The sequence below is a fragment of the Bombina bombina genome, chromosome 3, assembly GCF_027579735.1.
Source record: "Bombina bombina isolate aBomBom1 chromosome 3, aBomBom1.pri, whole genome shotgun sequence".
Classification (NCBI taxonomy): domain Eukaryota; kingdom Metazoa; phylum Chordata; class Amphibia; order Anura; family Bombinatoridae; genus Bombina; species Bombina bombina.
Genome location: NC_069501.1, coordinates 709,086,674 through 709,102,368, shown reverse-complemented (window position 1 = coordinate 709,102,368; position 15,695 = coordinate 709,086,674). Strand labels below are relative to the sequence as shown.

At 40.7% G+C, this 15,695-nt stretch overlaps 1 protein-coding gene across 1 annotated transcript in view; it reads left to right on the top strand.

Annotated features, from left to right (window-relative positions):
* KSR1 (kinase suppressor of ras 1) overlaps window positions 1-15,695 on the top strand; it is a 574,092-nt gene that overhangs the window by 513,341 nt on the left and 45,056 nt on the right. Inside the window, exons 13-16 of the mRNA XM_053707516.1 lie at window positions 732-780; window positions 7,397-7,785; window positions 10,160-10,256; window positions 10,841-10,974. Of these exons, the coding sequence (XP_053563491.1) occupies window positions 732-780; window positions 7,397-7,785; window positions 10,160-10,256; window positions 10,841-10,974 (669 nt within the window). The remainder of the gene's footprint in view (window positions 1-731; window positions 781-7,396; window positions 7,786-10,159; window positions 10,257-10,840; window positions 10,975-15,695) is intronic.

Sequence of the window (15,695 nt, the reverse complement as noted above, 5' to 3'; positions counted from 1 at the left end):
GCTACCCATTGCCCCTAAATGGGCATTTGTATGGGCAATGCCCTTAAATGGGCATTCAGCTCTTTTAAGAGTGCCCAATAAATCCCTAATCTAAACCCCCCCCTTAAAAAAAAAGCCCAATTCTAATCCCCAAATAGGTACTCACCGTTCCTGAAGTCCAGCGGAGAAGGTCCTGTTCCAGGCGCTGAAGTCTTCTTCCAAGCGGTCGACATCTTCTTACAAGCGGGGACCTCTTCCTTCTTCATCCCGGACCAAGCAGTCACGGAGCGACGCAGTTCTATGTTAGCTTATGATAGTAAAAATTGTGGGCGACGGTTGAAATATATGCGCCGCATTTATATGCGGCGCCATATATGTAATACCAAAACCGTGTAAACACTGGTGTCGATATGTAATCTTGCCCCTGGTTTGTTGCTTATGCATCATTCATTAGAAATCTATCAACTTTACACATAAAATAATGTTGATAATGTTTCTGTAAATAATTTTGCATGTCTATACATTAGATTTAAGCCCTTTTTCTGAGCCAAAATTTTTTAAATTATGAAATGAACCAACATGGCCATCATATAAAGTCTTAATAAATATGATAAACAAATGTCAACTTTTATTTAACTGCAATGACCAGCTGTAGCTATAATTGAGTGTTTTGAGTTGCTATTCTGATGCTTTAAGCTTTTTTGAGTGTTTCATTACAGCAGAAGGCCTGTAACAATTTTTTTTGTCATTAGTGCCGAGACTCCAATGGAGGCTGAAGTGACTGAGGAGCAGGAAGCAGAGGTAAAGTTCCTTTTATAGCACTTTATAAAGTATTACCACTAGAGGGAGTATGTGTTACACCTTTGTATGTGTATATTCTAAAACAGAGCAGTCCTTTGTATTCTACACACAATATTAGGTTATATGAAATTCTGGTATTTTACTTCTTTTTAAATTTTCAAGAAATGTATTTATTTTTCTTTCCAAAGATATGGTGAGTCCACAACGTCATCAATTACTAGCGGGAATATCTCTCCTGTTCAGCAGGAGGCGGCAAAGAGCACTACAGCAAAGCTGTTAAATATCACGTCCCTTCCCATAATCCCCAGTCATTCTCTTTGCCTTTATCAATGGAGGAGGTGACGTTTGGTGTCTAAAGAAATTAGATCCTTTATAGGGATAGTTTTCCCTGCAAGCAAGGATTTGGGTATAGCTGTATTCCACGCCAATCTCTGCTGCAGAGAAGTGGTGGCTTTTAAGCAGTTAGGAAGTTGTAAGGTGGTGCTTACTTTGTTTCCTAACATTTTGCTGCCCTAAGTATAGAAAGCCAGAGTTGGTTACTCCGTTCTTTCTTTTTTCCTCAGGTCTCTGTAAGAAGTTTGTGGCCTTTCACGCCTTGTGAGCTGTCTTCCTTGCCGGACAGCTAGACTTCAGGTAAGTGCTTTTTTGTCTTCTAGGTATAGGAGACTTTGCACTTTTAAAGATTCATTATTTATATTCTACAGTTTTTCTTTATGTGATTTAGTAATCCATTTAATAGGATTCGATAGGCAGTATGCTGGCACTATGTGATTTGGGGATTGCACGTTGCGACCGAGTGTTGCTAGATTTTTATTTTTGGCAAATGTTTGTTTTGTTTATGTGGTAACGGATGTTGCTATTTCTTTTTCGGATTGCGTGCCTTTTTCTTGTGTGCACTTTTCCGGATGTGCTGGTCACGTGATCCTTGTGTTTCAGTTATATGGAACGGATCAGCGTCTGTTGTTGCTGCAGTTTGTCTCAGTGTATGTTCAGTTGTGTGTCAGTCTCTGTGTCCTTTTCAAGTCTCCTGGAGTTGCGGTACACACCTCAGTACTGCTGAGGTGTAGAGGTTGTCAAGCTTTAGTTTTATAGATAGCGTTTTTAGTTTTTATGTTTCTCTTAAAGTGACAGTTGTCCTTTATTCAAATATTTTTTTCTTTCTTTCTGGGGCTGATTTTTTTTTTTAGCTATGGACATGGATAATCATGATATTGTTTTTAATGTTTATTATGTTTAGAGGCGCAAATTGTTTCTCCTTTGCAATTTTTTTACTATTACTTTAGCTAGAACGCTACGATGTAAAGAAAAAATATTGCATTATGAGCCTGTCTCTCAGGATGATGCTGTTCAGGCAATGCTGCAGCCTTCTCCTCAAATGTTCCAAGCCCCTATGGCGTCACATGCAGTGTCCTGCGGTTCCTCTCAACCTCCTGGTGGGGTGTATTTGCCTGCAGATTTTGCCGCACAGATATCTTCTGCCGTATCTGCAGCTTTATCTGCATTTCCTGTTAAAGGAAAATGCAAGAGGAAAACTAAACACTTAATACATTGTAAGGTGCCTGTTTCAGCAGCTACTATACTGGTCAGTCTTCCTCATAACTCTAGGGAGGATGTTACCTCAGTTCCTTCTGAGGGTGAAATCTCTGATTCTGACAGTGTTAATCTTTTGTCTGAGGTGGAAGAAGTAAGCTTCAGGTTTAAGCTTGAACACCTTCATGTTTTATTAAAGGAGGTTTTGGGCGGCTACTTTGGATGATTTTGACTCTCCTGCTATAGCTAACCCTAAGAAATCTAGTAAGCTTAATAGATTCTATGATGTATCTTCGTGTGATGGAGATTATTGCCCAGGAATGGGAAAAAACAGGGATTCCTTTCTCCCCGTCTTTAGTTTTTAAGAAGATGTTTCCTATTAATGAATCAATTATGGATTCTTGGCGCACTGTGCCTAAAGTAGAAGGGGCTATTTCTTCTCTGGCTAAGAAAATTACGATCCCTAAAGAGGATAGTTGCTCTTTAAGGTTCCAATGGATAAGAAGCTGGAGGTATATTTGTAGAAGATGTATGTGCATCAGGGTCTTCAATGGCAACCTGCAGTTTGTATTGCCAAAGTGACAAGTGCAGCATCTTATTGGTGCAATGCTTTATCTGAATCTATTTTAGAGGAAACTTCATTGGAGGAAATTTAGGATAGGATTAAGGCTCTTAAGCTAGCCAATTCTTTTATTTCTGATGCTAAGATGTAAATTATTAAATTGGGGGCCAAGCTGTCTGGTTTCTCTGTCTTGGCTCGCAAGGCTTTGTGGCTTAAGTCTTGGTCAGCTGATGTTTCCTCCAAGTCTAAGCTTTTGGCGCTTCCTTACAAGGGTAAGACTTTGTTTGGGCCGGGACTGGCAGAAATAATATCTGATATTACGGGTGGAAAAGGATCTTTTCTACCGCAAGACAAGAAAATTTGATTTAAGGGACGTCAAAGTGATTTTCGTTCCTTTCATAATTTCAAAGGTCAAAAGCCTTCCTCTTCCGCTTCCAAACAGGAGCAATCCATGTCCTCTTGGAGACCCATTCAGTCCTGGAAAAAGGGCAGGCAATCTAAGAAATCCTCAGCTGAGTTTAAATCAGCATGATGGGTCGGCCCTTGATCCGTAGTCTGATCAAGTGGGGGGCAGACTTTCCCTGTTTTATTGGGAGTGGTTACGAGATGTCCCAGATCCTTGGGCTGTTGGCATTGTTTCTAAGGGTTACAAGATAGAATTCAATTCTCTCCCTCCCAGGGGCAGGTTTCACCTCTTATGGTTGTCTGCAAATCAGGTAAAAAGAGAGTGTTCAGGTTCTTTTCTCTCTGGGAGTGATTGTTCCAGTTCCAGTAAAGGAACAGGGTCTAGGATTCTATTCAAATCTGTTTGTGGTTCCCAAGAAAAAGGGAACTTTTTGTCCCATTTTAGACCTAAAGTGTCTCAACAAATTTCACAGGGTGCCATCCTTCAAAATGGAGACCATTCGGTCCATTCTTCCTTTGGTTTAGGAAGGTCAGTTCATGATGACCATAGACCTGAAGGACGCATATATTCATGTCCCTATTCACAGGGATCATCACAAATTTCTGAGATTCGCTTTTCTAGAGAAACATTTTCAGTTTGTGGCTCTTCCGTTTGGCCTTGCTACAGCTCCCAGAATTTTTCCCAAGGTTCTATGGGCTCTCTTGGCAGTAATCAGGTCTCGGGGAATTGCAGTGGCGCCTTACTTAGGCGACATTTTGGTTCAGGCGCCATCTTTTCAACAAGCAAGCTCCCATACAGAGATCTTCTTGTCTTTTCTATGTTCCCACGGATAGAAAGTGAATCTGGGAAAGAGTTCCCTTGTCCCAGCTACAAGGGTGGTGTTCTTAGGGACTATAATAGATTCCCTATCTATGAAAGTTTTTCTGACGGAGGTCAGGAAATCCAAAATTCTCTCTGCTTGCCTCTCTCTTCAGTCTACTGTTCGGCCATCTGTAGCCCAATGTATGGAAGTAATTGGGTTGATGGTCGGTTCCATGGACATAATTAACTTTGCTCGATTCCATTTGAGAGCTCTGCAATTATGCATGCTCAAGCAATGGAACGGAAACCATTTGGATCTGTCCTAGAGAATAGATCTAGACGTGTTAACAAGAGACTCTCTTCCGTGGTGGTTTTCTCAGGAACATCTGTCAGGGTACATGCTTCCGGAGACCTTCTTGGGTGATCGTGACCACGGATGCCAGCCTGCTAGGCTGGGGAGCAGTCTGGGACTTGTTAAAGGTGCAGGGATTATGGACTTGGGAAGAGTCTGCTCTCCCCATAAACATCTTGAAGTTGAGAGAGATGTACAATTCTGTTAACTTGGCCTCAGTTGGCTTTAGCCCGCTTTATCAGATTTCAGTTGGACAATATCATCTCAGTGGCTTACATCAACCATCAGGGAGGAACTCGGTGTTCCTTAGCCATGAGGGAGGTGGCTCGGATTATTCAGTGGGCAGAAGCTCACGATTGTTGTCTATCTGCCATCCACATTCCGGGAGTGGATAATTGGGAAGTGGATTTTCTGAGCAGACAGACTTTTTATCCCGGGGAGTGGGCTCTCCTTTCGGAGGTGTTTTCCAGGTTAACCCTCAAATGGGGAGTTCCAGAATTGGATCTAATGGCATCTCGGCAGAACGCCAAGCTTCCAAGGTACGGTTCAAGGTCAAGAGAACCGCAGGCAGCTCTGATAGATGCTCTGGCGGTGCCTTGGGGGTTCGGTCTAGTTTATCTGTTTCCTTCATTTGCTCTCCTTCCACGAGTCATTGCTCGTATCAAACAGGAGAGAGTGTTGGTAATTTTAATAGCTCGTGCATGGACACGCAGGATCTGGTATGTAGACCTAGTGAACATGTCATCTCTGCCTCCTTGGAGGTTTTCTCTGAGGAAAGATCTTCTAACTCAGGGTCCTTTCTTCCATCCAAATCTTGTTTCTCTGAAACTGACTGCTTGGAGATTGAATGCTTAGTTTTGTCTAAGCGTGGTTTTTCTGAGCCAGTCATTGAGACCATGATTCAAGCTTGCAAGCCTGTTACTTGAAAAATTTACCATAAGGTATGGCGTAAAATACCTTCATTGGTGTGAATCTAGGGTTAGGATTCCTAGAATTTTGTCTTTTCTCCAGGAAGGTCTGGAGAAGGGGTTGTCAGTCAGATTTATTTATTATCTTTTCTGTTGCATAAGCGGTTGTGCCAGATGTTAAATCGTTTTGTCAGGCCTTGGTCTGAATCAGGCCTGTGTTTAAGTCAGTTACTCCTCCTTGGAGTCTTAACCTTGTTCTTAAGGTTTTGAAGCAGGGTCCGTTTGAGCCAATGCATTCCATAGATATTAAATTGTTATTTTGGAAGGTTTTGTTTCTTGTTGCTATTTCTTCTGCAAGGAGAGTTTCGGAACTCTCGACTTTGCAGTATGATTCTCCTTACCTTATCTTTCATGCGGATAAGGTGGTCCTACGTACTAGGTTGGGTTTTCTTCCTAAGGTCGTTTCAGTTAGGAATATTAATCAGGAAATTGTTCCTTCTCTTTGTCCCAATCCTTCTTCTCATAAAGAGCATCTGTTGCACAAACTTGCATGTAGTGCGTGCTTTAAAATTCTATTTACAGGCAGATTTCCACTAGTCTTCTGCCCTTTTTGTTTGTCTCCCGGAAAGCGTAAGGGTCAGAAGGCTACTGCTACTTCTCTTTCCTTTTAGTTGAGAAGTATGATTCGTTTTGCTTATGAGACTGCTGGACAGCAGCCTCCTGAGAGACTTGCAACTCCTTCCACTAGGGCTGTCTCGTCTTCTTGGGCTTTCAAAAACGAAGCTTCTGTGGAACAGATTTGCAAGGCTGCAACTTGATCCTCTCTGCACAGTTTTTCAAAATTTTATAAATTTTATAAATTTGATACTTTTGCCTCAGCTGAGGCCTCATTTGGGAGAAAGTGTGTGTCCTCTAGCTTGGGTATTGGTTCCCACTAGTAATTGATGATGTCGTGGACTCACCATATCTTAGGAAAGAAAACAAAATGTATGCTTACCTGATAAATTTCTTTCTTTCTGGATATGGTGAGTCCACAACCCCACCCGTATATTTAAGACAGTTATTTTTTACTAAACCTCAGGCACCTCTACACCTTTTGTGTTATTCCTTTTTCCATTTCCCTTAGGTCGAATGACTGGGGATTATGGGAAGGGGAGTGATATTTAACAGCTTTGCTGGACAGGAGAGATATTCCCTCTAGTAATTGATGACTTTGTAGACTCGCCATATCAGCAGCTGAGTATAACTTTTTACATAGAACTTACTCTGCTGAGCTGAGGAGATTGTGAGGTAAAATATCTTCCTTTTTACATAGAGATGCTCAGGTGATATTTTCCTGTCAGCTTTTTACAGTTATAAGGCATCAGTTTCAAGTGATTTAGCATATGAGTATTATGTCCCTTTAACTGCATAATGTGATCATATTACAAAATTTACTAAAAAACTTTGGGGTCCTCACTGAAATGATCTATGCTGTTATTAAAAGTATAGAGCGTGCTAGAAAAACTTTCACATTAAGATGCTCTGGTTACAATTTTTAACCATCCATTTGTAATAGTAGATTGTATGTTATTCCGAACACAAGATAAAGCACCCTGCACTATACATTGCGCTCCACTTGGGATCTAGCCTTTTGAGTTTTGATATGGGTTGTTGGTCATCTATGGCTCTTAAGAATGTTTGGGAGGAATTCAGAGAGTATACTATGAACTAGATCACATTACAATTGTAAATTAGCCCCATGTCTTTCTGGACAGAACAACATGTGCCAGAGTACTCTGTAATATACCTTAAAAACCATTTGCCTTATTCAATAACTCCCCACAAATGGCTGCTCAATCAACTTGTAAGATAAACTGATAATGATGAGCTAAACAGTTTGTGAGGTACAGCTATTTGCTGTGCAATGTAGTAACCTTTGATATTTTCTGTATGTTTCCTTCATAAGCAGCAGCTTTGGGCACATGTTTGGGACAATTCTGTTTGCTCCGCCTCACAGTAATTTATGAAACAATGTAACTATGGTAACTGAGACGCATTATCTTTTGTTATAAAAGGTTGAGGAGCAAGAAGCCAATAAATCTGAGCCTGAATATGACGATGATGAGCTGGATGAGCTTCCCCCTAGAAGGTCAGCAAGTGGACACCATAGAGGGAGGATATCCCGCGAACCAAGCCAGACCAGTGCATTTCTGCATGAGTGGGATATCCCATTTGAGGAGATTGAACTTGGAGAGCTGATTGGCCAGGGGAGGTGGGGGAAGGTCTTCAGAGGCAAGTGGCATGGAGAGGTAGCCATCCGGCTACTGGAGATAGATGGGAATAATCAAGATCACCTGAAGCTTTTCAAAAAGGAAGTGATGAACTACAGGCAGACAAGGCATGAGAATGTAGTGCTATTCATGGGAGCCTGCATGCACCCTCCTCACTTAGCCATCATCACTAGGTGAGTGTGCAGTCCTCCAATAGTGTGTTTACAAAACCTGAGTTTGTGGCCTTAATATCTATACTGAGAGTGCTGTAATTTACAGAGTAACAATCTCATTTTCTATGTTTCATTTGGTCTTATATAAACATCCTCTATAAAAAGCTGTACTGTACCAACTGAAGTTAGAGCATTTTTTATTAGTCATCTTTCTTTTTTATTTGTGCAGTTTTATTAAGGTGTTACTGTGTTTATCTTCAGTTAAAGGGACAGTCTAGTACGAAACAAACTTTCATGATTCAGATAGAGCATGTCATTTTAAACAATTTTCCTATTTACTTCTATCACCAATTTAGCTTTTTTCTCTTGGTATTCTTAGTTGAAAGCTAAACCTAGGAGATTCATATGCTAATTTCTAAGCCCTTGAAGGCCGCCTCTTATCTCAGGGCATTTTGACAGTTTTTCACCACTAGAGGTTGTTAGTTCATGTGTTTCATATAGATAACACTGTGCTCACGTACATGGAGTTCCTAGGAGCCAGCACTGATTGGCTAAAATGCAAGGGAGCAGTTTGCAGAGGCTTAGATACAAGATAATTACAGAGGTAAAAAGTGTATTATAATAACTCTATTGGTTATGCAAAACTAGGGAATGGGTAAATAAAGGGATTATCTACATTTTTAAAACAATACAAATTCTGCTGTAGACTGTCCCTTTAAGTTATGCCTGTAAATTCCCTTTCCTGCATAGGAGTAACCTGAGTAGGTAAGAAATGATGCAATAAGAAATTGTATTTTTTAAGCTTCATGTCCCTTTAAGCTAAAGACCTCACAAGAACACTGCATATTTCAGTTATATACTATTAAAGAAAAATATTTATATCTACCAGTCTAAGACGTGAAATGGTAGCTCCTCTTAGCTCTCCGCCAACAGCATTAGTGTAGACACTTCTGATGAGAAAAATGCATGGGCGCCTTTCAGTTTTAAAATAGAAGCATTTTTGCCCTATACTTTCGTTGGCAAAAATTCTTCTAGTAAAAGTTATTAGTGTTTTTCATTGGCATATGCACATATGCTGTGAGAGCCTATACATCTGTATTCAAACACCACTCCTTCTCAGAGAGTTAGCAGTGGTTTATATAACACAAATTATGTTTTCGCATACACAATACACTCCACTACCACCAGCTTTCTGAGCTTGAATACTGGTGCACGGACCCACACAGCATATGTACATAGGCCTCTGAAAACTATTAGTAACTTTAACTAGAATGCTAAAATGCTTCTACTTAAAGTTAAAATGCCCCCAAGCACATTTTCATTTTGATCTTCCTATCCCTTTAACTGTATTGTATCAATAAGCCAAGGAAATAGGCTAGACTGTTAGATTAGGTATGACAAGTGCAAGCTGCTTACAAGGTTTTTCAATATAACCAAAAAAAGTTAGCAGAAAGTTGAGATTCTTTAGGAATTTTTTTTAGTTTATTATTACTAATAATAATACTTATTCTTTTAAACATGATTAGTTTGGTTATTTTTAATTTTAATAGTAATACAAAAAAACCCAGCATTTTGTTTATTCTTCCTTTCTATATAACAAGAGTGGGGCAATTCCTGTATTTCAATTTCGAAATAAATATTAATATTCCAATATTCAAATGCAACACTCAAATATTACATTTGAAGTATATTAGAATCACAATTTTAAACCAGTTGTTTGTAACTAGAATGACAAATGTTGGGCAGATATTCACCCATTCTAACTAATTTGAAGCAAGATATTAAAATATAAGAAAAAAAATCTGTTCTCACCATAACTTTTATATTTGTTGTTAGTTTTGCTAGATCTTTTCCTGTGTAGCGCACATTTTCTATGTAAGAGAACCTGTGTCAGCCTCTTAATTATATGTCAGAAAAGGCAGAAGAATTTCACAAAAAATAATTGGTAATATAAGCTAAGTAGCCCACCTTAGCTCAAGCTGGAGTAGTCTGAAACAGTGTTTCTCAACCACAGTCTTCAAGTATCCCCAACAGGCCAGGTTTTCATTATAACTGAACCAGTGCACAGGTGAAGTATTCAGCTAATCAGTAACCATGGATATTAACCTGCTCTCACCCATAAGCTGATTATTTCACCTGTGCACTGGTTCAGCTATAATGAAAACCTGGCCTGTTGGGGGTATTTGAGGACCGCGGTTCAGAAGCAATGGCCTAAAATACTTCAAGGAATGGAATTGGACAGTATTGTGAATCATCTGTAGCTCTCGGTTTGTAACCGTGGTTTAGAGCCAGTAAAAAAACAGTGAAACCTTTTAGATTTTCAAATCAAACAGTTTGTTGTAGAAGCAATCAGGTTTTATGATGATAATGAGTTGGTAACATTGTCACCTTTCAGTTTTTGTAAAGGTAGAACACTTCACTCTTTTGTAAGAGATCCGAAGACCTCACTGGATATCAACAAGACGAGGCAGATTGCACAAGAAATTATCAAGGTATAGCTGCATGTCTCATTTCAAGACTTATATTGAGGCTATTCCTTAAACCAGCTGTATTTGGTACTCGTGTATGTTTGTATATATTTGTAATATAAATATAGTAAATATAATGTTTAGTTTGTAAACCACTGCATCAGCCTTCACGACTACTTGTAGCTTGGTTTGTAAAAAATATTCACTTGATGCAAAAGATGGTGTTTTCAATATCAGATCACAAATTAAAGGGATGGTACACGTCAGACTAAAAGAATGCTGCAATAAAACATATATTAGTTTGCAAGTACAAACACATATTTTTTTTTTTAAGTGTATAAATATTTTATAATTAAAGATTTATAATCCTAATTGGTATTCTCTGTTCCTCCGCCCCCCTTAATTTCCTCTTTTGGCTGGGCTGTTATGTATAGAGCAGTCCTACCCACTCTCTACATAGGCTTTCTATGGGCTTTCAAGGGCTTGGACTTCAAGATTGTTAAATGACACACATGTTGATTGTATGTTCACTGGATTTGTCATTAACAGTTTTTTTTTCTATTGTATAATTCTTGAAAATTAAAATTAAAATATTCATTGTTTCTCAGGGTATGGGTTATCTGCACGCCAAGGGTATAGTCCACAAAGATTTGAAATCTAAGAATGTTTTCTATGAAAACGGAAAAGTTGTGATTACAGATTTTGGACTATTTGGCATATCAGGAGTAGTACAAGAAGGAAGGTAAGGTGTTAAACTGCTTACAGATTATGAGCCAAGCTGTCTTAAAAGGATATTAAACTTTGTATTAAATCCACCATAAAAATTGTTATATTAATATACTTAATAACATTTAAATATCTACATTTCTGCCTGTTTCTAAGCCACTACACACAGCCTCTTAATCACATGCTTTTGTATTTGGTTTCTCTTGTTAAGTGTATCCAGTCCACGGATCATCCATTACTTGTGGGATATTCTTCTTCCCAACAGGAAGTTGCAAGAGGATCACCCACAGCAGAGCTGCTATATAGCTCCTCCCCTCACTGCCATACCCAGTCATTCTCTTGCAACTCTCAACAAAGATGGACGTAGTAAGAGGAGAGTGGTGTATTATAGTTAGTTTTTTAACTTCAATCAAAAGTTTGTTATTTTTAAATGGTACCGGAGTGTACTGTTTCATCTCAGGCAGCATTAGAAGAAGAATCTGCCTGTGATTTCTATGATCTTAGCAGAAGTAACTAAGATCCACTGCCGTTCTCACATATTCTGAGGAGTGAGGTAACTTCAGAGGGGGAATGGCGTGCAGGTTTTCCTGCAATAAGGTATGTGCAGTTAACATATTTCTAGGGATGGAATTTGCTAGAAAAATGCTGCTGATACCGGATTAATGTAAGTTAAGCCTTAAATGCAGTGATAGCGACTGGTATCAGGCTTATTAACAGAGATACATACTCTTATAAAAGTGTAATATAAAACGTTTGTTGGCATGTTAATCATTTTTATATATGTTTGGTGACAAAACTTATTGGGGCCTAGTTTTTTTCCACATGGCTGGCTTGATTTTTGCCTAGTAACAGGCTTTCCACTGTTGCAATATGGGTGGGAAGTGCCTATTTTAGTGCTTTTCTGTGTAGCTAAAAATACTGACAGAGACATTCAGCTTCCCTCTGCATGATACAGGACATCTCTGAAGGGCTCAAAAGGCTTTAAAGTCGTGTTTGAGGAGGGTAATCACAATAGACTGTGGCAGTTGTGACTGTGTTTAAAAAACGTTTTTGTCATTTATTATTCTGTTTTTGTTATTAAAGGGGTTAATCATCCATTTGCAAGTGGGTGCAATGCTCTGATGACTTGTTACATACACTGTAAAAATTTTGTTAGTGTAACTGCCTTTTTTCACTGTTATTTCAAATTTTGTCAAAATTTGTTTCTCTTAAAGGCACAGTAACGTTTTTTTTATATTGCTTGTTAACTTGCTTTAAAGTGTTTTCCAAGCTTGCTAGTCTCATTGCTAGTCTGTACAAACATGTCTGAAACAGAGGATACTTGTTCATTATGTTTAAAAGCCATGGTGGAGCCCCATAGGAGAATGTGTACTAAATGTATTGATTTCACCTTAAACAGTAAAGATCAGTCTTTATCTATAAAAGAATTGTCACCAGAGGGGGTCTGTCGAGGGGGAAGTTATGCCGACTAACTCTCCCCACGTGTCGGACCCTTCGCCTCCCGCTCAAGGGACGCACGCTAATATGGCGCCAAGTACATCAGGGATGCCCATAGCGATTACTTTGCAGGACATGGCTGCAATCATGAATAATACCCTGTCAGAGGTATTATGCAGATTGCCTGAATTGAGAGGCAAGCGTCACAATATGCAGAACCTGAGGACGGAGAGCTTCAGTCTGTGGGTGACGTCTCTGAATCGGGGAGACCTGATTCAGAGATTTCTAATTTTAAATTTAAGCTTGAGAACCTCTGTGTATTACTTGGGGAGGTAATAGCTGCTCTGAATGACTGTGACACAATTGAAGGCCAGAGAAATTGTGTAGGCTGGATAAATACTATGCAGTGCCGGTGAGTACTGATTTTTTTCCAATACCTAAAAGGCTTACAGAAATTATTAGTAAGGAGTGGGATAGGCCCGGTGTGCCCTTTTCCCCACCTCCTATATTTAGAAAAATGTTTCCAATAGATGCCACTACACGGGACTTATGGCAGACTGTCCCTAAGGTGGAGGGAGCAGTTTCTACTTTAGCAAAGCGTACCTCTATCCCGGTTGAGGGCAGTTGTGCTTTTTCAGATCTAATGGATAAAAAATTAGAGGGTTACCTTAAGAAAATGTTTATTCAACAAGGTTTTATTTTACAGCCCCTTGCATGCATTGCGCCTGTCACTGCTGCGGCGGCATTCTGGTTTGAGGCCCTGGAAGAGGCCATCCATACAGCTCCATTGACTGAAATTGTTGACAAGCTTAGAACTCTTAAGCTAGCTAACTCATTTGTTTCTGATGCCATTGTTCATTTGACTAAACTAACGGCTAAGAATTCCGGATTCGCCATCCAGGCGCGTAGGGCGCTATGGCTCAAATCCTGGTCAGCTGATGTGACTTCAAAGTCTAAATTACTCAACATTCCTTTCAAGGGGCAGACCTTATTCGGGCCTGGCTTGAAAGAAATTATAGCTGACATTACTGGAGGTAAGGGTCATACCCTTCCTCAGGACAGGGCCAAATCAAAGGCCAAACAGTCTAATTTTCGTGCCTTTCGAAATTTCAAGGCAGGTGCAGCATCAACTTCCTCTGCTTCAAAACAAGAGGGAACTTTTGCTCAATCCAAGCAGGCCTGGAAACCTAACCAGTCCTGGAACAAGGGCAAGCAGGCCAGAAAGCCTGCTGCTGCCTCTAAGACAGCATGAAGGAGCGGCCCCCTATCCGACAACAGATCTAGTAGGGGCCAGACTCTCTCTCTTCGCCCAGGCGTGGGCAAGAGATGTTCAGGATCCCTGGGCGTTGGAGATCATATCTCAGGGATATCTTCTGGACTTCAAAGCTTCTCCTCCACAAGGGAGATTTCACCTTTCAAGATTATCTGCAAACCAGATAAAGAAAGAGGCATTCCTAAGCTGCATATAAGATCTCCTTGTAATGGGAGTGATCCATCCAGTTCCGCGGACGGAACAAGGACAGGGGTTTTATTCAAATCTGTTTGTGGTTCCCAAAAAAGAGGGAACCTTCAGACCAATTTTGGATTTAAAGATCCTAAACAAATTCCTCAGAGTTCCGTCATTCAAGATGGAAACTATTCGAACCATTTTACCCATGATCCAAGAGGGTCAGTACATGACCACAGTGGACTTAAAGGATGCCTACCTTCACATTCCGATTCACAAGAATCATCATCAGTTCCTGAGGTTTGCCTTTCTAGCAGGCATTACCAATTTGTAGCTCTTCCATTCGGGTTGGCTACAGCCCCAATAATTTTTACAAAGTTTCTGGGCTCACTTCTGGCGGTCCTAAGACCGCGAGGCATAGCGATGGCTCCTTACCTGGACGATATCCTGATACAGGCGTCAATCTTTCAAATTGCCAAATCTCATACAGAGATAGTTCTGTCATTCCTGAGGTCGCATGGGTGGAAAGTGAACGAAGAAAAGAGTTCTCTATCTCCTCTCACGAGGGTTTCCTTCCTAGGGACTCTAATAGATTCTGTAGAAATGAAAATTTACCTGACGGAGTCCAGGTTATCAAAACTTCTAAATGCTTGCCGTGTCCTTCACTCCATTCCGCGCCCCACGGTGGCTCAGTGCATGGAAGTAATCGGCTTAATGGTAGCGGCGATGGACATAGTGCCATTTGCGCGCCTGCTTCTCAGACCGCTGCAATTATGCATGCTCAGTCAGTGGAATGGGGATTACACAGATTTGTCCCCTCTACTAAATCTGGATCAGGAAACCAGAGATTCTCTTCTCTGGTGGTTATCTCGGGCCCATCTGTCCAAGGGTATGACCTTTCGCAGACCAGATTGGACAATTGTAACAACAGATGCCAGCCTTCTAGGTTGGGGTGCAGTCTGGAACTCCCTGAAGGCTCAGAGTTCATGGACTCAGGAGGAGAAACTCCTCCCAATAAATATTCTGGAGTTAAGAGCAATATTCAATGCTCTTCTGGCTTGGCCTCAGTTAGCAACACTGAGGTTCATCAGATTTCAGTCGGACAACATCACGACTGTGGCTTACATCAACCATCAAGGGGGAACCAGGAGTTCCCTAGCGATGTCAGAAGTCTCCAAGATAATTCGCTGGGCAGAGACTCACTCTTGCCACCTGTCAGCGATCCATATCCCAGGTGTAGAGAACTGGGAGGCGGATTTTCTAAGTCTTCAGACTTTTCATCCGGGGGAATGGGAACTCCATCCGGAGGTGTTTGCTCAATTGGTTCTCCTTTGGGGCAAACCAGAATTGGATCTCATGGCGTCTCGCCAGAACGCCAAGCTTCCTTGTTACGGATCCAGGTCCAGGGACCCAGAAGCGGCACTGATAGATGCTCTAGCAGCGCCTTGGTTCTTCAACCTGGCTTATGTGTTTCCACCGTTTCCTCTGCTCCCTCGTCTGATTGCCAAAATCAAACAGGAAAGAGCATCGGTGATATTGATAGCGCTTGCGTGGCCACGCAGGACCTGGTATGCAGACCTAGTGGACATGTCATCCTTTCCACCATGGACTCTGCCTCTGAGACAAGACCTTCTAATACAAGGTCCTTTCAATCATCCGAATCTACTTTCTCTGAGACTGACTGCATGGAGATTGAACTCTTGATCCTATCAAAGCGTGGCTTCTCCGAGTCAGTAATTGATACCTTAATACAGGCACGAAAGCCTGTCACCAGGAAAATTTACCACAAGATATGGCGTAAATATCTTCATTGGTGTGAATCCAAGAATTACTCATGGAGTAGGGTTAGGATT